The following is a 24,738-nucleotide window of genomic DNA, read 5'->3' as shown; positions in this document are numbered from 1 at the left end:
GGGCCCTGGGAAGCTGTCAGCAAGGGCTCCAGAGGCTCCTGGTGGCTAAGAGCACCTGCTCACCCCAACCCCGACCGCTACCCGGGCGGCATCTGGCCTGAGGGGAGCCCTGCACTGGGCCTTGCTGAGGCTGCCTGTGTGCCCACACACCTGCCCACTCCACTGGTCTTCCTCAGCCCCCGACCCCGAGAACCTGGCTCTGCCCTCTCCCCAAGAATTCATGGCATTCCAACAAATTCTAATCTACCCCCACAACCTTCTTTCTGGCCACTTGTCCCAAACACCCCCTCAACTAGCCTCACCGCAAAGACCCCCCAGGGGAGAACTGCATCACTCCAAACCTGTCAGCCGGACAAAGCCTCCGGTGAGCCAACCTCGAGTGGTGGGGAGAGGGCTGGAGAGGAAGGCCACAGAGCAGGAAGCGACAGTTCTGGCAGTGGGCCTCCGTGCAACACTTTGGTAACCAACACCACCCTTTACCCACGTGCCCAGCATCCCGCGGACTGAGCCCCCCAATGGAGGCCGCCAGCACACAGATTCTCAAATGTGTCCTGGTAGTGGCACCCCAGGCAGTTACAATGTTCTGCGAGGAACTGGCTGAACACAAGCCCACGTGAGAAAACAAAGCACAGACTCTGTCCTAAAACACAGATGATACTTTCAGCCAGATTCTTGAGCTGCTAAGGAGAAGCAGCTGCCAAATTTTAAGACCGTGATGATGGAACAAAAGCTTCAAGAAAGTTCCATCCAGTGAACGCAGTGGGCCCTGCATGCTAGGAAGACGGAGCATGACCATGCTCTCAGAGCCCACACAAGGCCAGGCTACCGGGCATCACAGAGCCAATTCCAAACAAGAAGCAGGACAGCATCTCCAGGAGAAGGGGTGGCTGAGGGCGGCGTGTGTGACGGCACACGGGAAGGGGACTCAGAAGCCAGCCTGAGCAAAGCACAAGGCGAGCAGGTCCCAGCTCAGACACACACGGTGACCTGCATCTTGCTCAGGATGCAAGCAACAGAAAGGACGACACAAGGTCATAAAAGCAGGTCCAAGTGCTATAAACCTTCGCTCTAAAATCATCTTCGACTCGGCACGGGCAGCCTGGACACAGTAGTACTTAAATCTCCATAGAAAAGGACACACCAAGCTCCCAGCCACAGACTTCTGGATGGCAGCTCAAGGCCAGAGCCCCCAGTGAGCACCCCACTGACACCCCGCAGGCCTGTGGGGGTCCAGCCAACGAGGCCCCGTGCTGCCAGTCAGGGACCAAAACCACCGTGGGAGCCCAGCTACCCCACGACGACTGTCCACTGGTTGCAGAGGGGCTCCGTGGCCGGGGTGGTGGCAAGAGGACAGGGCTGACATCACAGACAGCACACCCGAGTGTGGCCCAAGGAGCTCACGGCAGAGTGTCAGGCACACTCACCCCCAGGGGCCAGCGGAGGCAGAGTGGAGTCCAGTCCCATGCTCCTCCCCCAGAGCACAGGGTCAGAAGGGCAGCACAGGAGCCAGCGCCCCCCTACAGGACACCCTGGTCCCTACCCTCTCCCACCTCCACACAGGCCCCGCCAAGGGCATGCCAGGGCAGGTGCGGTGGCACAGGGACCCTCAGCCAGCTTACCTCCGAAGTTGGCCAGGCGCCCAATTCGTGTAACTGGCACCTTCCGTTCCCGAGCCCGCTCACTGAGCTAGAAGGAGTAAGGATAGAGACCTCACACCATCGGCGACCAGGCCCAGGACCGCCCTGCGGTCTCACACTGCCCCCCAGGAGCCCTCCCCACCCCCACAGGCAGCCGCACGGGCAGGCAGCACACTCCCCCAAGAGGGGGCCCCTGGATCCCTGAAAATGGCAGGCCATGGCATCCAGAGGGTGCCCCGGGAGGGCCTGACACCAGTGCCACGGCGAGCAGCAGCCACCCCAGCCCCGCTCCACAGGGCCCTCCGGGACGCACCATCTGCTTGTGGGGCTTGCTCTCGGGGCGAGCCTTGGCCTGCCGGGCCTTCTCAATGTCCTCCGTAGTGAGGCCCCCCACGGGGGACTGGTCCTGGTGGAAGAACCTTCGAGGAAGGCCCGGGACAGAAAGGGGGGCTCTGGGGTCTCCAAAGAGCCTCCTGGTGACTGTGCCCAGAGGGGAGGCGGCCTGGCCTGGGAGCCCAGCTTCCCTGAAGGGTCCACTAGCGACATAGGCAGGAGCCGGGCCTTCACTTCCGGTGTGATCTCCCCGGTCAGGGGAGGTGGCTGCAGAGAAATCTGGGGGGGCCCCCGGGGTCTGAGGCCCAGAGAACTCCACTTCCACGTCATCGAGGCTCTCAGCATAAGACTCTGGGCGCCGATCCTGACCCTATGATGGAAAAAAAGCCAGCGTGAGAGGAGCAAGACCTGGCCCAGGGTTCCTCCTTGTGTGCACCCCACTCTGCACAGAACGACACACACTCCGCAGGGTAAGTGGCCCTCAGCCAGTCCCAGAGGTGAGCACCTTCCTGACCCCAACCTAGGAGAGCCAGGTGAGGCCCTGCTTCTGACAGGCTCCGCTCTGGTCCCAGGGAGGCCAGGAGGTCGCTGAGCACCTGCTGGGTGCCTCTCCAGGCCCAGGTGAGTGACCACCACGCTCCAGGCAGCAAGCTCATCATCTGTAAATTGGGGCTCAGGAGGGGCCTCGAGGTCCCAGCAAGCGAGCCAGGCCAGCAGAAGGGGGAGGCAGGGCTCAGAGAAGTAAAAGGTTCACCAGACCAGCACACCAAGGGGATCCACCCACCACCCCAGGCCAGCACCTCACTGCAGATGCGGCTCCCTGGCCGTTCCCCTAAGAGGCTCTCAGCAGGGCTGGACCGCTGGCCCTGGGAGCTGGGGGTGCAGGGACAGGCCAGGAGGGAGGCACCACGCTTTCCCTCTAAGAGTCACATGGACCCAAACTGCAGGCCCGGTTCCTGTTTGAACCCTGAGTAACCCTGAGCCAGTTCCTCATCTAGAAATAGGGCTGCGCGTGGTCACGGAGCTGCGTGGGCCACAGACAGGGCTGGGGGGACGGCCTGGCTCCTGAGGGCCGGGCTGTGGCTGGCTGCCCCGGGCCGCAGGGATGGGCTCAGGGCACGGGGTCACACGGGGCACCTGGGGGCACCCCCCGAGCCTGCTCACTGCCGTCCTGCTACTCGCTCTCCGGAGGACCAAGAGAGCCTGACCGACACTCTCCCTTCATAAAGGGGACAGTGAGGCTGGGAGAACCGAAGTCATCCAGTAAAGGCCTGGCAGCCGCAGCAGCAGAGCAGGAATCGCCAGTCCCACTGGCTGCCCTGTGACCCCCGACAGCACTTTGTTCTGCACATAAGGCGACCTGTACTTGGATTTGGCAGCTCTGGTCAGGTGCTGGGGAAGCACTGGAGCCAGGGAAGCCGGGAGAGGCCGGGGAGGCTCCCCAGCAGGGCCTCCTTCTACCCCAGGACTCCTACCATGGCCTCCTGGCCCGCAGGACCTCAGTGGCTCTGAATTCAGTGTCCACTCAATGAAGAGGTGACCAAAGCCCTTGAACATCCAGAGGGAGGGGCATTCTGGATTATGTGGCCCCCATCCCCTCAGAGAGAAAGATGCCCCAACGATCTAAGCGTTAGGGAAAGAGCAGCACACTGAGGCCCATCACCCCACTCAGTGCCTCCCTTGTGGTGGGACCTGCACTCCCTCCTCCCTCCGAGGGATCCTGCCAGAGATGCCCGGCCTGTCCTTGGGGCACAGAGGGGTCCCCAATAGGTCTCAGAAGGCCCCCCGCAGGCCTAGCATGCTCTTACTTCTGGTGTTTCACAGGCAAGACACCCACCAGGAAGGGGATGGCTCTGTACCAGGGAGGACACTGCCTGGGACAGCTTGGGGGTGGGGGCGGGGCCAGGAGACCCCAGATGGAAGGACTGCCCAGGGCTCAGGCCCTGTCGCTCAGTAGTCAGGGACCAGTTTCCCATCTGAGAAGGGGTGATGCCCAGGACAGCAGCTGGGCTCAGGTGTGGGGCGGGGGGAATCACGGGGTTGAGATTTCTGTAAGTTAAAAAGCAATTTTGTAGGGTGACAGAGACATGGTGTCATCACCAGACCCTTAGGGAGCAAGAGGGAGGGCTGGGGATCCTAAAACCCCGACCAGAGGCCTGGGGGCTGCGACAGCCTCATAGCCTAGAGGAGCCTCGTGCAGAAGGCCATCAAGCACAGGACAGAAATAGGAGGAGGCGAGGTACTGTCTGCAGCTCGTACCCTGTCTCCTTCCCACCTGCAGGGACTCCCAGGAACGGGGCAGGTGGCACGCATGGTGACACGGTGACACCTAGGCAGACAGCGCTCCCACGTGGCAAACCCTATTGACAGCCACCTCCTCACACTCATTCATGCTTACAAGCCTCTCGCTGGGCGGGAAAGGTAGGGGTTTCCCAGGCCTGGGTGCGGAACAGGGCAGGAAAGGTGAGAGGGAGGTGGGGCGGGAGATGAGGCTGCACCAGCGGTCCCCCCGGAAAGGAGCGGAGCCCGAGTCAGCGCCTGGAGACCCGCGGACGTGAAGCAGGGAAGCGTGGCCCTGGCTGTGGCGTGGCTGGCGTGGCGGGAAGGGCCTTGGACACTGGGGTCTGGGGACACTCGATGCTGCAGTGTGACATCCAGGGACATGTGAGCTCTCAGCCTATACGTTGCGCAGCTTCTGCCACTTTTGTACCAAAACCAACCCCACAAAAAAACTGCTAACATCTATCAGATACACAGGGAGAAGGCGCTCGGTCTCCCAAAGGAACTGCTTCAGTGAAGGAAGCACAGCTCCTTACAGCCGCCTCCCATAAGAACACAGGTGGACGTTGCTTTATTTGTGATTTTTTTCATTTCCAAAAATAAAAAGGCTTCTTGAGCATGTTCAGGAGAGGCCCAGGGATGGAACAGGGGCCAGGCAGCAATGAGGAGGGCAGGTGGAGGGGGCAGGATGGGCCTGGGCCAGCTGGTGCACAGCCTGTGTCCCCAGGCAGGTGAATTGGTCTGGGCCACCGGTTCCCGAGGGCTGTCCCGGCTCCGTGAGGTTTCCTGAACTACAACCTGAGTCATGCGGCCACAGCCCCATGGGGGACCCCGCCACACCTGGGACAGGACAGGACAGCAGGTCCCCCGAGCCAGCCCCTCCCACCGGCCTCCTCACCTGCACCTGCCCCAAGACCAGGCTGATCTGCTCCGCGGCCGAGGACTGCAGGGCCCTGGCGGCCAGAATGAGCTCCCCGCCGAGGCCGAGATGCTGCAGGTGGGTCTCCACAGCCACCTGGGTCAGCTTGGCAAGGCCTCTGACCAGCATGATGGCATCCCCCAGCATGGCAGCCATCCTCAGGGCTGGAAGAGAGAGGGCCAGTCAGGGTACGTCCCACGCTCACGCAGAGACCTGGGCAGAGGCAACAGGAGGTCTGGTCCTTCCACTGGCCCCCATCTGATCCAGGCTGAGAGGGCACAGCGAGGGCGGGTCAGGGCTCAAGGACGGTCCTGGGTGAGCCCCTCCCCTGCGTGGCCCAGGCTCTGAACAGAACCCAAGGCTCCATGGAGTCGGGGCTGGAGGCCCCCGCAGCAGGAGGGGACCGTGGGCACACAGACGTCTGCGGACTCAGCCTTCTCCTCATGCAAAGGAAGGGAAGCACCGGCTCTGAGGGAAACGCCGCCCCAGGAGGGCAGCCCCGCTCAGCCAGGGAGGCCTGCAGGGACCACTCTCCCTGAGCCCGGGAGGTACAGCTACTCATAGATACAAGAACTGCAGTGACGGCCAGAGAACTCCACGAAGGAACAGGAGCCTGCAGAGCTGAGATGATCCCCTGTCACCTGCTCTCACCGTCACCGTCACCAACAGCAGCCACCAGGCCGGGCACTCCACACTCTCCATCTCTTTCAATTCTTTATAAACAGCTTGGTGACACGGGTATCATTGTTCCTACTTCACACAGGAAAAAACCAAAGCCAGAGAGGTTAACTATCCTAAGTGGTGTCCTGAATGGTGGCCCTGGGGTCCAGCCCTGGGGTCCGACCCTGGCTCTCCTCTGCTCTGTGCTCATCACACCACGCTGACTACCCAAACGCGTGGCCCACCGGCTCCAAGCAGTGGAGGGCCAGGGCCCCGCTCAGACACAAACGGGCTGCTTACACTCTCATCAAAGCAAAGGACGTTCCTGGGAGGTGACCGTACCCTTGAAAGGGACAGAGGGCCAGCTGGGCCCACCTCCTGCTGTCATCTCACACCCTGGGCTCTGATCTGGGATCCCGTACTTTACGGCAATAAACAAGGGTGAGCCCCACAGACCAAATGTACAGGCCTGGCATGAGATCCATAATCAGAGCTCACACAGGGCTGCTGCCAGTGGTCAAACTGGCCAGCCCCCCAGCCCCACACAGATACGCTGGTCTCAGCACCCCTTGTCAAGTGGCGAGGCGCCCACCACAGCCCACAGACCCCAGTGAGAGAGGAGATTTCTGAAGGAGATATTAGGGACTTCCGAGGAGGGATGGAGGCCGGGCCCCAGCCACACTGTTCAGAAGGACCCTTTGCTGGTGGCCCCAGGGCATCCACCATACCCCACTGCCCCAAGGTCCCCCCAGTCCAATCCAGCTAACCAAGGCAGAAGCCTCCCACAGGCCACAGGCTCCAATAATTCCAAACCTCCCTTGTCTATTAATGGATACCACATCTCCCATAGAGCTTCCTAAGACCTATTTAATTCAGACTTTGTTTCCAAGCTGAAAATTAACTGTCTGAATCTCTCATCCAAGTTATGAGCATGAATGAAAGCATCACTGGAGCAGAGCTGAGAAGTGATGTGGGGCAAGTCCGCCCACTCAGTGCTGGCCTGACTGACCTGCCGCTCCAATCTGTGGACGTTCAATCCAGAAAGCCCACTTCTGGCCCCATGCTCGCTGCAGACGCAGGCCTGGGACCCACTGGAGTCCAGTCCTCAGTCCCCAGTCCTAGGCACATAGGGCCCAGCTGCTGAACAGGCCAGGGTTACAACTACTTCACAATGATGCATTAGAAAAATTCCTTAGGGGATCCCTGGGTGGCGCAGCAGTTTAGCACCTGCCTTCAGCTCAGGGCGGGATCCTTGAGTCCCGGGATGGAGTCCCAGGTCGGGCTCCCTGCATGGAGCCTGCCTCTCTGTGTGTCTCTCATGAATAAATAAATAAAATCTTAAAAAAAAAAAAAAAAAGAAAAGAAAAATTCCTTTAAAAAATGCTACATAAATTGACCATATTTTTTGTTAATTCCTGCATCTGTGCGGTATGAGTAACTACGGTCTTTTCCAGTATTTTCCTAACTTTTTTAGTTCATATATACTACTTTCAAAGTGACGAGAAGAAAGTCATCTAAAAATAGCACACATTAAAAAGTAATTAGCTATGGTGCACCTTGGGGGTCAGTCAGTTCAGGTCCTGATCTCAGGGTCGTGGGATGAAGCCCCTCGATGGCCCCCACACTGAGCAGGGAGTCTCCTTGGGATTCTTTCTCTCCTCTCTCCCCGACTCAAATAAATAAATAAATCTTAAAAAGAAAAAAAAAAAAAACCTAATTAGTTATGCCTTTCTTCCTGTGCAAACAGTTGCATCCTGTCCCCAGCAATGTTGCAGTGGGGGACAAGTGCAACCCCAACCAGTGAGCACCAGAGAGGGGAGGAGGGGACTCCAGCCGGTGGCTCTACCAGGCAGGCCCTGTCCAGGCGGAAATCACATCACAGAGAAACCACCTCCCTGCTCGCTGTGGGGCAAAACCTGCTTTCCTCAAGTCAACAGATGCTACTAATCAATATACTGTCATTTGTGAGCAGATTCACACGCTGATGAGTCTTTCAAAACCATAGAGGGCCTGCCCGGGCTCTGACAAGTGCTATTTATCTAAGGAGCAGAGGCTGTACCCAAACCTCCCCCAGCTGCTCTGCTGGGTACAAAGTCAGCCGTTCACACCCTCATTGACGCCAGGTACTCGGTTGCTAAGGAGTGTCTACCCCCGGGGCAGCAGGAACAGCAACGGCTGCCAGAAGACAGTACCTTTCCAGAACATTTCTCACCTTCTGGTTTTCAAAAAGTGGGTCCCATGGATCTGAGGCATCCCAATGCGACTCAGAATTCAGCTACCCTGAAATTTTTCTGCAAAACCCCTGCAGGAATGCAAGATCCAGGCACTTGGCTACACCAAGAGGCGTTTTCATCATGATCTTAAAGAAATAAAAGCAAAAGCCCCCAAAAAACATTTTTAATACACCAATTAAAAACCTTAGCTGGGGGCTCCTGGGTAGCTCAGTCGGTTGACTGTCCGACTCTTGACTTTGGCTCAGGGTAGTGAGATTGGGCCCCGAGTCAGGTTCAGCGCTGAGCAGGGAGCCTGCTTGAGATTCTCCCTCTGTCCCTGCACCCTGCTCCTACTCACTCTCTCTAAAATAAATAGAACCTGGGATCCCTGGGTGGCGCAGCAGTTTGGCGCCTGCCTTTGGCCCAGGGCGCGATCCTGGAGACCCGGGATCGAATCCCACGTTGGGCTCCCGGTGCATGGAGCCTGCTTCTCCCTCTGCCTGTGTCTCTGCCTCTCTCTCTCTCTCTCTCTCTCTCTCTCTCTGTGACTATCATAAATAAATAAAAATTTTAAAAAAATAAAATAAATAAATAAATAAAATAAATAGAACCTTTAAATCAAACAAACAAGCAAAAAGTTTACCTGCACCAGGATTTCATCTACAAGTATTAGAGCCCACTGCTCGCTGAGCAGGTTTTCAGGCCTCGTCTAGAAGTAACAGAGCAACTGAGTGTCCGGCCCTCTGCCTACTTGGTAGGCGGGCCCCAGAATGCCTTGGCAAAGAGGGGACAGCCAGAAGTGCTCGGTAAGCCAACAGATAGATGTAGCAGTTGGGGGAGGCAGCACTCCCGTTTGGGGGTGCCCACTAGGGACAAGACAAAGGCATTCAGTCACCCACTGCACATGTTCACGAAGGTCCCCTCCTGGGGCTCTGGGCCGGTCCTGGCAGGCCCCAGGTGAACCTGCCCTTGGCCCCAGGGCACTCCCAGCCATGGTGCCATGCAGGCACTTCTATGATGAGACAGACGCCAGGGAGAGGGCCGAGGCCAACTGAGGCTGACACACCAGGGTCAGGTGCAGAGGAGGCCGCTGACTGGCAGAAAAGATGGTCCTGGGAGCAGGACACAGGGTTCCAGCTGCCAGGGTTGCTAACGCTAAGTGCATCACTCACCAACACATCCCTCTCCAGCAGGAGGCGGCTTTGGGTGGCTCCCTTTTCTGGTCCTAACATGCTAAACTGTCATAAGGGATGTAAATAAAGATGTTATCTAGAGAGAGAGAGAACGGGAACAGACACGCTCACTGTCCCCAGGGGCAGAGAGGCTGAAAAACATAGTCCCCAAGCTCCAAGAATTCTCCTAATGACCCTTCACTCTCTGACCTTCCCTAAGATTCGGGACATGAGCTCACTCGTGCTAGAGGATAGACCTGGGTGTTCAGACCCACACATTTGCAGGGAATTATCTGGGCCATGGGGACCTTCACATCTGGTCTCCAAAACGAAAGAACACCCACAAAGGGACACCTACCTGGCCAGAATAAGATGTATCAGCAGGAGAATGACTGTGTTCTCCTGAAAAGATCAAAGTAACAGGTAGCTCTGCAGCCAGAAAGCAATGCAAGGCAAGGCATCAAGCACCTGTCCACTCCCACTAGCAGGAATGCATCTTCGGGGAGAGTTCCCACACACATCCCAAGCACCCCCCACTTGAAGCCAGGACCCACCATCAATCACTCGTCTCTCCTCTCAAGGGGACAGCCAGAGACAGGGTGGGGATTTACCAAGCCAGAGTTAGATCCCCTCCATGGCTCTAAAGTGAGGCATAACAGTGCAGCCCCATCTGAACAAAGCCAACCGGAGCTAGGGTAGCTCTGTTTCCAACAGCACACAACCCCACTCTGGTCTCCTCCACACTGAGGGGCCCTGAAGCCTCAGGGTCGCTGGTAGAAGGACCCCAAAGGAAGCTGCACAGAAAGCTCTTTGTCTTGGGGAATGTGTGAAGCTTCATCCATCTGTCTGTCCCCTCCCATGGACACATCACCCCCCAGGGCACCCCCATGTCCCACCAGCATCAAGCTCCATGTATCCAAATGGCCATCACCACCCCCAGACCCCTCCTGGGCTCCCCATCCTGAGGAATTCGACCACCAACCACTTCTCTCCAATTGTCCCCTCACCTCCCCTGGCCCTGGCTCCTTGCTAACCCTGCTGCCCCTAGTCTCTGTTCCCCCTCCCAAACCACTCCCCAGCTTCTCGACCTCTCCGAGGTTCCTAAGGGGCTGAAAGAACTCTTGTGACCTGGCCACCCCACACTCCAATTTCTCTCCTTGTCCTCTCCATTCACTGTGTCCCAGTCAGGCCCACCCAACTCTCCTGCCAGCCTGGACACGGGATCACGCTTTCTTTCCCTTCACCACTCCCGGCCCAAACATCACCTCTCCTGGGGCAGGTCATCCTTCCCCCAGGATGGCAGTGCCTGCTGTACCCCTGCCTGCATCACCATCTCCTCCCCCAGGGGCTACCGGCCAGAGCAGGGCAAGGACTACACCTGTCTCCCCGTGCTCTATCACCAGCACCCAGCTCCAGGCTCAACACAGAGCAGGCAGGTAATCAATAACCCTGAAACCAAATGAACTCAACGAGTCCCTTGAAGGCTGCCCTTTGTGGGACGGGCTCACGCCAGCTTGCAGCTTTCATGTAGATTCGGAATCAAAGGCCCCCAGGGGGCCTGGTGGAGGCAGGGACACCAGAGTCCCCAGGGGGCTTGGTACAGCACAAACTGCTGGGCCGGCCCTGGCTCTCAGGGGCCCAGAAACCTGCATGGCTCGCACGCTCCCCGGGGCTGCTGCTCGTGCTGGAGGACCGTTCTGGAGGACCAGGCGGACAGGAGCAGAGGTGGCCCAGGCGAGACCAGGTGGCAGAGATCCTTCCCAAGTTTCTTCCACTGCCCCTCCCCCGAACCTGGCTTCTGGGTCCATGGAAACCCCGGCCTGCCCTTCCTTCTGTTACTGCCTCAAGAAGCTGGACAAGAAATGAATGAGCTTAAAGACAGGAGCCTCGGACTGTCACTCCCCACAGGGCCCGGACTGTCCTCTTCGGGAGGCCCCAGGGCGGGGCTGCCTGTGACCTTCTGCCCCCTCCTCGGCAAGAACAAGCCTTACTTTGGGCTGGAACCTTCTCAATTTTCAGCCTGTGTGGGCCCTGAAAAGTTCCTTTACGTGCTTGAAAGTTTTTTTCCTCCACTCTAAGTAAATGAAAACAGCAGGTGACTCAGGGGACCGAGGAATGTGCAAGCCAGGGAGAGACTCAAACTTTGAGACCCAAATCCAGGACCATCTGCAGCTGTGCCCTTGGCCTCAGCCTTCAAAGTCACACCCAGGGCCCAGCACTGGCCTCCAGCAGGGACTCCAGGCTCTGGGCTCCGGCCAGTGAGGGTCACCCAGGCTCTCACCAGCAGCTTCAGAGACAGCCTCCTGGGCTGGTGACCAAATACATGAAGAAAGACCAGGGAAGAGACAGAGACAAACAGCCCCCAACATCTGCCAGCTGCAGCTGGGCCTGGAGGGTCACCTCTCCACGGGAGTACAGGCCATCGGGGCCACGTCACCCCGGGAGCCCCCGCACCTGCAGCAGCAGAGCCAGACACAGAGAGGAAAGGGGACTCAGGGCATCTCCTAGGCAGAGGAGCTCCTGTTCCCTCGGGAGAGGCTTCCTGGCCCGAGGGCTGCTTCTCGGAGCTGGTGAGAAGTGCACACTCATGAGCAAGCTGGGCAGCAGGCACTCTGACACTCCACTCCAGGGCATTTCGCCAGGTCCCCAAGTGTTTCCATTCTGCAAGGAGCAGAAGACAGGCCCGGGGTGCTAGCCACAGTGGAGGTCCTCACTGAGACTTCACCATCCACCAGGCTGTGAGCTGCGTGTTCTCTGCATTCTCCCTCCATCGTTCTCATAAGCTAGGCGCTATTTTCATGTCCGTGTTTGAGATGAAGGCACTAAAGTACAGAGAGATTCCATAACTTGGCCAAAGTCACACAGCTTATGAGAACTGGAGCCAGGAAGAGCTTGAGTCTATGGGCTCAGACACTAGGCAACCACTTAACAGGGAAAGCAGAGAAAACCAAGCTGAAGGGTGTCCGAGTATCTCAGGCTAGAAGCCTCCACTCCTGGCCACTAGGAGATCAGGATGGTCTGGGTTTCCTGGTATGTTGCCCCAGGTGGGCACCAGGCTGGGGGGTGGGTGCTCAAAGAAGCAGGAGAGGCTCCCTCACCCCAAGGATGCCCAGGGCTCTGGAGCACAGGGGGTCCTGAGCAGCCCCTCCTCCTTCTGGTGAGCAAAGGAGGCCCTAAATGCTCACCTGCCAAGTACAGGGTCCTGACAGCAACATCATCATCTGACTAAAATCTCATCAAAGTTTTCTGCTTAAAACATGAAAACAGGGGCACCTGGGTGGCTCAGTGGTTGAGTGTCTGTCTTCGGCTCAGGGTGTGATCCCAGGATCCTGGGATCGAGTCCCACATCAGGCTTCCCGCAGGGAGCCCACTTCTCCCTCTGCCTATGTCTCTGCCTCTCTGTGTCTCTCATGAATAAAAAAAATAAATCTTAAAAAAAAAAATGAAAACAGGGACACCTGGGTGGCTCAGTGGTTAGGCATCTGCCTTCAGCTCAGGGCATGATCCCGGCTCCTGGGATTGAGTCCCGCATTGGGCTCCCTGCAAGGAGCTTGCTTCTCCCTCTGCCTGTCTCTGCCTCACTCTGTCTCTCTCAAGAATAAATAAATAAAATCTTTAAAAAAGAAAAAACATGAAAACAGTGCTTGTCTCAGGAACTGAGACTGATGAAGCTTCAAGATTCTCTGGAGCCCGGCGCCCCAGGGTTCAAATCCTGACTCTGCTGTAGAAGTGTCTGTGCCTCAGTTTCCCCATCTGTTCCCAACAGAAGTAGGTTAGACAATCCATACAGTGGCACTTAGGGCCCCAAGGACTGGCACACAGTAGGCATTCATCACCTAGCAGACATTCTGGAATGAGGCTCAGCCCGGGGAGACCAGAGGGCACATGAATGACACCAGTTTGGACAATCTTACTTATTTATATCCAGGCACTCAGGCGGGTACAGTATCTATCACGTCTGCCTCAGGGAGGGCCATCTCGCCCTCTCCAGGCACCAGCGTGGTTTGTCTATGCTGTGGTGCCAGAGCCCACGTGGAGGCTAGAAATAAATACCCACTGGTGATCCTTACCATGGTCAATGCCACTCCCAGAGGAGAAAATGGGAAGCTTTCGTTGGTATTTTATGGGAGGAACAGTACGGGGGCAGGGGGCAGGTTGGGGGAGCTCTCTGATCCCCATGACCTTTCTGTCTGCACATCATGGCACACTCTGCCACCAGCATAATCTTCCCGCAGCCCACTTCATCATGCTAAGCTCCTACTCCAATGGCTCCTAGCTGTCTAAAGGATAAACAGGACCTGCCCAAGCTCCTGAGCCTGAGGTTGTGGGCATCACAGTGAGGACCCGGCCTCCCGGCCAGCCTCCACTCACACCTGTGCCGAGGGAACATCGCTCCAACCCCTTGGCTCCTGCACATGGAAAACACGCCTCCACCAGCCATGCAGATGGAGACCCCTGTGTGTGTGCCACCAGCCTCGGGGCCTGGGGATCAGCTCTGCCCTGACCGGCCAGTTGCTCCAGGCCTGTTCCTGAACCACCCCATAACCTGTCTCTCGCCTAGAAATCACAGCATCAGTTGTCAGAACATCCGATCTAAGCAGGAGAGGTGGAAGAGCCCTGAAATGTATGAACACACCACATCTACTCGAGGACGCATATTTCCAGATGGGCCCCAACCTGACCCTGTGCTCTCAGGCGTCTTCCCATCACTGCCCTCACCTCCCAGGCCAGCCAGATCCTGTCCTGCTCTGTATCCTATGTCCCCGGCGCACACATGCCTTTTCTCTCCAGCTCAACTCCTAGGCCCTCTTGGAGGTCTCCAAGGCTGACCCCACCCACCTTGACACCCAGACTGATCGTGACCACACGAACGACAAGTGTCACTGCACTGTCACTCAGGAAGGGGGACAGGACCCTGGGTGGCAACCCTGGAGCTGTGGTCGAGGGGTTTCCTTTACAGTGAAATCAGGTATCTAAAGGGTTGTGTTTAAATGTGGCAGATTGAGCAGGGACTTCACAGACATGTCCGCACTCTGAGCCCTGCCATGTATGACTATGTCACCTTCCGTGGCAAAGGAGGCTTTGTACATGGGATTCAGTTAAAGATCCTTAAGATGCGTGGATTGTCAGGATGGGCCCAATTAATCACACGGTCCTTATGGGAGGGAGGCAGGCAGGTCCGAGCCAGCAGGAGGTGTGACAGCAGAGCCTGGGGTGCAGGTGTGAAAAAGGCTGGCCCCCGGAGGCTGGGAAAGCCAGGGCCACTTCTGCCCTTGAGCCTCCAGAAAGGACTGGCCCTGCTGACACCCATCTTGGGTTTCTGACCTCCAGACCACAGAATAATAAATCTGCAGTGTTTTAAACCACTGGGTTTGTGGTCCTTTGTCAGAGCAGCCATAGGAAACTTGAATACAGGGGCTATTTTTAAATAGCAAATCGCTGGGTTGGAAAGAGGGCTGGGCTGTATTCTAGACTACTTTCCCAATCATTCTTCTAAAATAATTGGTGTGGTCACCCCACAAGCAGCACTGAGTGCCGACCAAGTGCCAGATTCTGGACTACCCACAGCCAGCTCAAAACACACCCCCGTTCCCAATGAGATTCCTGCCAGCTTTCAGGATCAATGCACCCAAGCTTCCTGAGGCTCAGGTCCACATCCAAACCATTGCTGATGATCTGCTACATGCCAAGCACTGTGCAAGGCCTGCAGGGGCCGCTAAGTCCAAGGAAGAGCTCCCCACTGTCAAAATGCTTTTCATCAGCTTTTACCCTCTTAATCTTTCAAGACACCTCCACCTCACATCTACTTTTCCAGTGAAACAGTATTAGTAATGAGTGGCTACCACTTCAGGTCCCCTGTGTGCCTGTCCCTTACACCACTCCTTGCCCTACCGAAACAGGTGTGCTCCCCATCTGCGAGGGAGTGAAAGCTCAGAAAGGGGGAGAAATGTCCTGAGAGGCCCAGAAATGCCAGGTGCCGGCCCTTGTACCGTGGCCTGGCTCCAGGCTCCAGTCCTCCCCTTGCTGCCCAGGGCGCTAAGGGAAAACCAGGTAAGAAATCTGCCCCCACATCAGTAAGTCACCATTTTAAACCCAGTCTTCTGGAGACACAGCAAGGTTCATGCCCTGAAAAGCATATCCACCCGGTTGCAAAAATCATGAGTTGCAGAAATCTTGGAACTGGCAGGACTCTCAAAGGCCATCTGGCCAGACTGCCCCTTCTGGAAAACTCCCCAGTTACCTGAACTAAGAGTGTTGGCTTCCTAGCCCCCAGGGTCTGAGCCTCATACTGGTCTCAGACATAAATGGCAGAGAGAGGCAGGAGCCCCACACTGAGGGCCACCTCGGGGTATGCCGGAGCCAGAAAGAGACGCTGGGTATGTGGCCCTCAAGACTGCCACAAGGACACCCAGGACCAGACTTTGTCAACTGCCCCTCTAACACCACACACAGCCCAGACCCCTTACCACACGGTGAGCCTCTGGAGAATGGCCTCTCTTAGGCACGTGGGTGGCTCAGTGGTTGAGCGTCTGCCTTGGGCTCAGGTTGTGATCCCAGGGTCCTGGGATGGAGTCCCACATCAGGCTCCCCACAGGGCACCTGCTTCTCCCTCTGCCTGTGTCTCTGCCTCTCTCTCTGTGTCTCTCATGAATAAATAAACAAACCTTTAAAAGAAAAAAAAAAAAAGAAGGGCCTCTGCGACCTGGTTCTCTACTCCCCACAGGTGCCCACTCCACAACTCATCCACCCCCAGAGCCGAATACCCATCTGCACCTGGGGTACTCCCTAACTTCTGGAGCCCCAACATCTAGAACCCAGAACCAGGGGGTCCTGTCCACACACAGCTATCACCATGGTGGCAGCAGTATCCCCTGTGCTAACGGGGGGGGGGGGGGGGGGGAGGGGGGAGGGCAGAGACGAGGCCACAGGTGGTGTGCACAGGGGCCCCAGGTGGGATGGCACTTCTAGTACTGGCCATTGTGCCCACTCCTTGCTGACAAAAAATCGAGAGGGGAAAAGAGGGCAAACCAGCAGGCCTGGCCCAGCAGCGGTGAAGTCCACTCAGGCCCAACCATGCGCGGGGCCCAGCCCTACACTTTACCAACTGCTGGCAGTGAACGAGTGCAGGAGCCAGGGCCAGAGATCTCTCCTTGACCTCAGAGAGGCGGGAGATGTCTGCTCCGACTCCGGCTCCCACAGCTCACAGGGCAATCCATCCTCACCTCCACCCTCCTCCCAGCCAGGACCAGTGCCAAAGACAGAATGTGCCAGGAGGGAGGAGGTACTGCCGGGCCTGACCCCAGGCTCTGGCCCTCACCTGAGGAGTTGTGTGTCAACAGTCCCCATGACAGCAGGACATTGCCACTGGGCCCCTAGTTCTCAGACCTGGGCAGCTGGGGACGGTGGACGGGTGAGGACAGACGGTGAGGCCCCCGGGACACCCACCACATGTGACCTTGGTACTTGGTCTCCTTGGGCCTGCACTGCCTCGTTTCCTCCTTTACAGAACGGGGTGGCTGCCCGTGATGGTGTCCAAATTGTAGACTAGCACCCTTTTATCCCCAGAGTGCAGAAGGCTGATCCGGGAGCATGGCCAGGGCTGTCCAGACCCAGGGAGACCTACGCTCTGAAGAACCAAGCGCTGGCCCAGCCAGGCATCGGGGACACCAAGTGTGAAGAGGTGGACCCTGCTCCTCCCAGGGGTATGTCTCGGGGCACAAGCCCTGGGCAACCCACCTCCCTGCCTCTCCACCATACTCACACACCATGCACTCACGTATTTATACCACACTCACACGCCCACAGTCACAAATATGCACACACACCCACTTGTGCACTCACACTCACACACACTTACATACCTGCACACTCGTACGTTTGTATTCACACATGCATACCCACCAACACACACTTGTGCGCTCACACTCCGGCACACTTACACACTCATACACCCATGCAGGCTTGTGCACTCACACTCACACCTCATGTACTCATACTTATGCACTCAAACATCCTCACACTCGTGCACTCACACTCCACGTGATCCACTCACACACTAACATACACACACACATTCACTCACCCACTGGGAACAAGCAGGGCCCCAGTGGCGGGCAGGGGCAGGGCCTGATGGGCAGGAGGGCACAGCAGGATGCCCTCTCCTGACTCCCCGGGCCCAGCTCCTCCTCCATCCTCCACTAGGACTCTCCCCACGCAGCTGTGCTTTTGCCTTCACTCTCTCCTCCCACAAAAACTTACCCCCTCACGTCTACAAACCCTCTCCCTCAGCCTTCGTGTACCAAATACAAAGATCCCCCCACTAGCTGCCCCTCCCGTGCCCTCCTGTCTGTCACACTGTGGACCCCAAGCCCTTCCCTGATGCTCTCAATGGCCCAGCCCACAGCTCAGGGCACCTGACCCATCCAGTATCACTCCCCTCTGGGTTTCCCACCAGCCCCACTCTCTCCCCTAAAGCCCTTCCTTGGCTCCCATGATTCATTTTCTCATCCCGGTCCAGTGCCACTATCTACATCAGTCCCTCCCTCCTCCTCCACCTCCTGCCCAGGCCAGGAAGGCCCTGGGCCCAGTCCTGACCCCCATGCTCCCTGCCGACTGCCCCCGTTCCCTGGGCTGTCCCGGGTCTGTGCATCTCTGCTCTCAGCCCAGGCAGGCCATCTCTGCCAGGGAACTAGTTCTAGAACCAACCCAATCACACACACACACACACACCATGTAACCCCTCCAAGCCCCACAGACATTGATGACAGAACACAGGGGAAAGTGGTGCTGATGAAATCGTTCTACACCTCGACTGTGGTAATGGTTATGTGACATTATGCATTTGTGAGATTTATTTAATTTATTTATTTATCTGAGAGAGAGAGCGCATGAGCAGGGGGAGGGCAGAGGGAGATGGACTCCTCACACAGACATCACTCTGAGCACAGAGCCTGAGGTGGGGCTCAGTCCCAGACCCCAAGATCATGACCTGAGCCAAAATCCAGAGCTGGCTGCCCAACCATCTAAGCCCTCCCAGGCGCCTTGTGACCACGTGCATTTCTCAAATGGCACAACCACCCACTAGAAAGGGGGGATCTACTGCACGCAAATTATATCTTTATAAAAAGAGGCAGTTGAGGGGGCACCTGCCTTCGGCTCAGGTCATGATCTCAGGGTCCTGGGATCGAGCTCCACATCGGGCTCCCTATTCAGCAGGGAACCTGCTTCTCCTGCCCCCGCCTGCTGCTCCCCTGCCTGTGCTCACCTGCTCACTCTCTGTTGAGTAAATAAATAAAACATTAAAAAAAAAAACACAAAACCAAAAAAAGAGGAGGTGAATCCCACAGGTACCTCAACCCCCTCCTGTCTGGAACATCACCATCTCCCCCCAAACCAGCTCCTCCTCCTCCTGCACCCTCGGTTTTCTGCAGTAACACCACCATCCACTCCAAATAGATCCTCCCCACAACTAGAAACCTCAGCCTTCAGTGGCCAACCAGCCACTTAACCTGGACACTCTACCTGCACAGATTTATATTCTCTCGAATCTGCGCCTTGCATTCTACAATGCTCCCAGCCCGGCCCCCACCACCAGGGACTCAGGCCACCCTCACTTCTCACAACACCTCACTGGGCCCCCTGCCTGTCCACCCTGACCTGCCATCCGACTGCTCTGCAAATGCCAGCCCACCCTGGCACCCCCCCCACAGCAACGTCCCCTGGCGGCCAGACCTTTGACCCCTCTGGGTCCCAGCCTCTAAGCATTTCTCTCTCTGGGGCACACGCATATGGCCCTTGGGCCCCAGCACCTGGGCCTCCTGCCATAGAAAGCACTTTCTCCACCTTTGTCCACCAGATCCAGCTTGCGCTTCGCCCTGGGTCCCCACGGCAGAGGCCTGGTACCGCCCTGTGGGTCTTGCACAGTCGGCCACAGACCGTGCCACATTGGGGCAGGGAGCTCACGCTCACTCGCCGCTGTCTCTCACTCTATCTCTCTGTCTCTCCCTGGGGGCTCTCTAGGCTGCAGTTGCACTCTTGAGCAGTGAGTGCTCAGCAACCCTCTGAGGCCTCAACAAAATGTCAGGAGTGCAATGCCAAGCCTTCCTGGCCCCCAGGCCACTGCTGAGACAAAATGCGTGGAAGCACTGCTCTACCTGACACAAATTCACCCAAATTCACCCAAACTGTAAGGGCGGGGCACATGAGCTGCTTCAATAGGGAGCGAGAGGGCTTGCCCCAACTGCTCTCCCACCCGCCCTGACCGCCCTGCACTCACCCGCCACCCACCACAGTGCCCCTGCTCAGGGAGCCAAGTGACACTACCCAGAGTGGTCCTCGGACTGCTAATATCCCCCATGCAAAAACGGAGTGAGTGCCTAGAAACTTCCATGGCAATTAAGCATCTCCATTTACTGTGCTTTGTGAACACACTGCTCTACAACAAACTCGGTCTTTTGTCACTGGGACTCTGGGAAGCACCCTGACCCTCCAAACTCCTGCCTCTTCCTGACGAAATCCTGCTCATCCGCAGAGCTCCCCGCCAACACTGCTCCTCCAAGAATCCTTCACAGTTTCCACCCAGAGCCCCCTGTCCAAACCACACTGAGGGCGTTGAGATGGGATCTGCACCCGCCCCCCTCACTACAAGCTCCCCGAGTTTGGAGACGAAAGTACTGTCCACTTCAATATTCCCAACACCACACCTGAGGCAGTCGATCCATCAATAACTGCTCAGCAAGGAGTAAAAACCGTATCTGCCTGTGAATCCAGAGTGGCTTTCCCTAGGGGACAGGATGCGGAGGGGCACTGACCCGCAGGGCACACAGGAACCAAACGTAGCCCTGCTCCCCTTGCCCAGATGGGACAGGAGGATATTAAACAAAAACCAAAACTGCCACAAGTCTAAGGCTCTTGGGACAAGAATGCAGTCACTATTCTAGAACACCCTGAAACGTCTATCTGAGCGAAAAACATTCAGCTCTACTGCGAATCTTCTCTACATGCACACACTGAAAATGAATCACTCACTCCCAAATATGAAGAATAAAAAAGGACATTTTCAGGGTCATTTCCGACTTTAAATCCCCCGTGGGCCCCTGACCTCAAAACAAACGGTCAGGGGCTTAAGAGCCTGCAACCCACAAGGGACAACGTGCTTGTGGATGGACCAGTGGGCACCCACTCGGGTTTGCAAAGTGTAGGGAGAAGCAGCCTCTCATGTCCTGCGGATGTGTCGTTTCCAGGATCCTGGCCCTGCCTGCGGATCCCCAGACCTCTCCTGCCCCACAGGCGCCACTGGAAGAAGCAGGTCCTTGTGCTCCCCATGCCACTCTCTCCCTTCTGCTGGTTCCAAGTCCAGGACTGGCCGTTATTCGGCAGGAATGCACGGACTATTTCCAGATGCCACTGTCAGATCAAGACAACTCTCTATCTAAATATTCCTGTCTAATTTTGCACACAGCTCTTGTTTCAACTGACAAAGATAATGACTCAGTGTCCATGGCTCTTGGTGGAAAATTATCCTGCCAAGTTTGGACTTCTCTAAGCTTCGTTTTGAGAAAGAAGAAGTGACCTCTCTGTCCAGATCCTTTTCTACTGGCAACCAAGGGCACCCAAAAGGCCGCCTAACTAAACCAAGGAATGTCACAGGAAAATCCTGATACACATCCACAGGAGTCAATTAACAAGACAGAAATCGTGGGAGATCGGGGCTTGGGATATTTTTCCTTGCCCTAGGCAATAATCACTGTTTTTCAGCTTTTCTGCATCCCATCGATTTGGTACTTTGAACTTTGGGACATAAATTTTGAACTTTTGGACTGAAGGCAAAATCTAGACTTAAAAATAAAGCCTCTTTCTCTGCATCTTTGTCACTGACATTTCAATCACCCATAAAGGAACTGTACAAGTGATACATGTGCCTCTCATGAGGGGCACACAGCTCATGTCAGCATCCCCACACAGACGCTTGAAATGCAGCCACTTACTTTCTGCACACACAGGGCTGGTCCCCTCCCACATCATAAGACACAAGAAGATGACCAAAGCATCACCTTGAAGAGCCACTTGTGGATAATGGAGTTGACCTTTCTGCCAAGATACAGAAGCCTGAAACTTGTTTAGTCACTATTTTAAAACTGATCCATGGTTACTCCACATGCATATCCCCCACTGTCTTGCAAAGTCTCCAAAGATAGAAACCACCAGGCTTCTACTTCTGTTCGCTCTGGACCGTCACTGCCACGCATCCAGCAGGCCCCGGCAATGCCCATGAGCTTCTACCTCCTATGGCTCTCCTCTCCCTCCAGTTGGGGGGGCGGGGGGAGTGGTCTCTTTTGAAGCCCGTCTACATGGCTTCTATCACTGGTTCAGGGCAGGGGGCACACTACTATCTCTTGTCTAAGCCTCTCAACTACTCACTCACAGGTCCCAGCACGTCTCTCCAGCAGCATGAGAAGACTCTTTTTATAGTCTTAGCTCAATAGTTCTCAACCAAGGGCGATTTTGCTACCTACGACACATTTGGCAATGTCTGGAGAAATATCTGATTTCTCTAACAACCAGTGTGTGTGGTTGGGGTGGGGGATTGCTACGAGCACATAGCGGACAGAGACCAGGGATGCTGCTGCACATCCAGCAATGCACAGAGCAGCCCTCCCACAACAAGGAACTGTCCTGTCCATATGTCAATAGTCTGAAGACGGGGAAACCTGTCTGCGGTGACACATAGGAAGTGCTCAAATCACCTGGGTCACTTTTCCCTCAAGCTGCCCAAGGTCAGGCCAAAAATTGTAATAACCCTGCACTGTCTAGAAGACTGAACAAAATACCCAGAGCCACCACCAGAGTCTTAAGGACACTGCTCCTGTGAACCAACAGTACCCCCCTCTTCCCCTCTCAGGAGAAGGGCCATCCTGCCAGGATGACCTGTCCATCCACAACAGGACAACTGGCAGGCGAGTATCACGCTGCTGGGATCCTCTGGCAACCCGTTAGGCGTGGCAGGCCCAGCTCTTGGGTCTTCTGTCACGCACACCCCAGGGCCCAAACGAGCCCAAGTTTTCCAACGGGCTGTGCCGGGACAGGCTGACAGGCAGCCGAGGGCCTCTCGCCCTTCAGGAGGCTGGCACCCCTCAGCCACGTGGAGAGCCCCAGCGCCCACACCTGCCTGGCGGCCTTCCGGGCCCCCCGGGCCCGCGCACACACTGCGTGCGGCAGAGGGCTGGGATGAGGGACAGGCACCAGCTCAGGCACTCCGGGGACCCCAGTGCTTGCAGAAGCAGGAGGAAGGGCCCACGAAAAGCGAACGGAGCAGAGGAGCGAGAAGGGCCCCCTTTCCCAAGTCCACCCCGAACCCCCACCTGTGAAACCCGGGAGTCGGAGCTCCGGCCTGAGCCTGCAGCAGGCGGCACGCCCAACCCCGCGCACGGGCGGCGGGCCTGGGAGGAGCACCGCCGGGGAACTGGGAGCGGGGCCGGGGGCGGGCGCACCTCGGCACGGGGAAGCCGCCCGGGCGCGGGGCACCGGAGGGAGGGGCGCGCGCAGGCGGAAGGCGAGCCCGGCCGTGCCTTCGCGGCGCGCGGCGGCCTTACCCGGCGGCAGGAAGCGGGGCTCTGGGTCACCTTCGCGCCGCCTGCGCGATGCCCGCCGCAGCGCCGGCGCCGCCAGCGCCCCGGATCTGTTTACCTCGCCGCCCGCGTCCGGACTCCCCGCCCGCGGCCCCGCCCCCTGCGGCCGCGGCCCCGCCCCGCGGGCGCTCCCATTGGCCGAGCCGCCGTGCCCGGCCACACGCCGCGCGGCGCGGAGCAGCGTGCTCGGCCCGTGCGCGCGCGCCGCGGCCAATGAGAGCCGAGGGCGGAGCGAGGGGCGTCCAATGGGGGGCCGCCGGGCGCTCGGGGCCCCTCCCGCCCTCGCTCCGCGCTGCCCTTTGCCCTAGTTGGGAAACCGCTACGGCTGGCGGCGCCCACTTTCCTCAAGTGGGGGGCCGCGTGGTGGGCTTGTGCCCGGGGCCGGACCTTCCACCTGCCCTCGGCTCGGGGGCGGAGGACCGGGGGATGAGTGTGAGCCCCGGGACGGACCCTCCGCCCGCCCTCTGCTCCCGCCCGGGACTCGCGGAGCCCCCCACGCCTCCTCCCCTGCCCCCAGGATAGGAGTGTCGTGCCACGTGTGTGTGCATACCTGCACACGTGCATGCTCACCCCCCCCCCCATAACCCAAGACTCAGGTGGGACACTCCGCTGAGAAGCAGGATGCTCCAGGAATCCCCCTGCGATCTCCAGAATGCTTCCTAATGTTTTTCCCACCAGCCTGCGATGACGCTTAGCCACCTCTCACCCTTTGCCCCATCCCCACCTCTGCTCCCATTTTCAGCAAAGCTCATGGAAGAAGTAACTGCATTCATTTTCTCTGCTTCCTTCTCTCCCATTCTGCCTGAAGCCATCTGGTCAGCCCTCGCCCCGCATGTCCCCCAGAACTGCACCTGTGACCTGTGACCTCCAGGCTGCCAGACCAGGCAGTCTGTCCTCAGGGCTCATCTAAACTATGGTGGCAGGTGACAGGGGTGGCCACGCCTTCTGTTTTCTCGGTGATTGCCCTGGGGTATAATTAACATCCTGATCCTAATAGGAGCTTAATTCCAATAATACACAGAAACTTTGCTCCTATATAATTCCATTCTACTCCTCTTCTGTTTGGTATTGTCATACAATTACATTTTTTATATTGTCTGCCCACCTCCACAGATTTATCATTATTGCTTTATGTGGTCGTTTTCAAATCAAGAGAAGAGGGGCCCCAGGGTGGCTCAGTTGGTGAGGTGTCTGCCTTGAGGTTGGGTCATGATCACCCAGTCCTGGGATCAGCCCCATGTCTGGCTCCCTTCTCAGCAGGGGGCCTGTTTCTCCCTCTCCCCTTGCGTGTGCACTCGCTCTCTCACTCTCTCTCTCTTCTCTCCCTCTCTCTCTTTTCGTGCTTTCTCTCAAGTCTTTTTTTAAAAATCAGGAGAAGTAAGAGTTACAAACAAAAAATATATTTATGCTGCCTATTTACCTATATAGTTTCCTTTACCAGGGTTCCTTATTTCTTCATGTGCATTTGAGTTAACGTCCTTTCATTTCACCCTGAAGGACACCATTTTTTTTTTTTTTTTTTTTTTTTTTTACAGGGCAGGTGTGCCCTAATGATGAATGCCGGCAGTGTTTGTTCATCTGGCAAAGTCTTAATTTGTCCTTCATTTTTGAAGGACAGTTTTACTGGATATAAAACGTTGAGTTGACAGGTTTTCTTTCCTTCAGTGCTTTAAATACGTCATGCCACAGCCTTCTGGCCTCTATGGTTTCTGTTGAGAAATCAGATGTTAATCTAATTGAAAATCTTTGTGCACAATGAATGGCTTCTTCTCTGTTTTCAGTATTCTTTGTCTTTTGACAGTTTAATTACCATGTGTCTAGGTGTTTATCCTATCCCTTAGTTTATTCTATTTGGAGTTTGATATACTTCTTGGACATATAGCTTAGTGTTTTTCA

The 24,738-nt window shown here is 56.7% G+C and overlaps 1 protein-coding gene across 2 annotated transcripts in view; it reads right to left on the bottom strand.

The window, feature by feature from the left end:
• COQ8A (coenzyme Q8A) overlaps positions 1-22,930 on the bottom strand; it is a 37,502-nt gene extending 14,572 nt beyond the window's left edge. The window contains exons 1-4 of one of the 2 annotated variants that reach the window (XM_077901326.1): positions 22,807-22,930; positions 5,149-5,333; positions 1,951-2,340; positions 1,620-1,686 (exon numbers count right to left, since the gene is read on the bottom strand). In XM_077901326.1, the coding sequence (XP_077757452.1) occupies positions 1,620-1,686; positions 1,951-2,340; positions 5,149-5,325 (634 nt within the window). In that variant the 5' untranslated portion in view covers positions 5,326-5,333; positions 22,807-22,930. Of the gene's footprint in view, positions 1-1,619; positions 1,687-1,950; positions 2,341-5,148; positions 5,334-15,681; positions 15,823-22,806 lie in introns of those variants that run through there. The other variant, XM_077901327.1, reaches the window with a different exon arrangement.
• Between the last annotated feature and the right edge of the window lie 1,808 nt (positions 22,931-24,738).

Source organism: Canis aureus, chromosome 6 (assembly GCF_053574225.1).
Source record: "Canis aureus isolate CA01 chromosome 6, VMU_Caureus_v.1.0, whole genome shotgun sequence".
Classification (NCBI taxonomy): Eukaryota; Metazoa; Chordata; class Mammalia; order Carnivora; family Canidae; genus Canis; species Canis aureus.
Note: the sequence above shows the minus strand (reverse complement) of the source record. Positions and strands in the feature narration are given on the sequence as shown.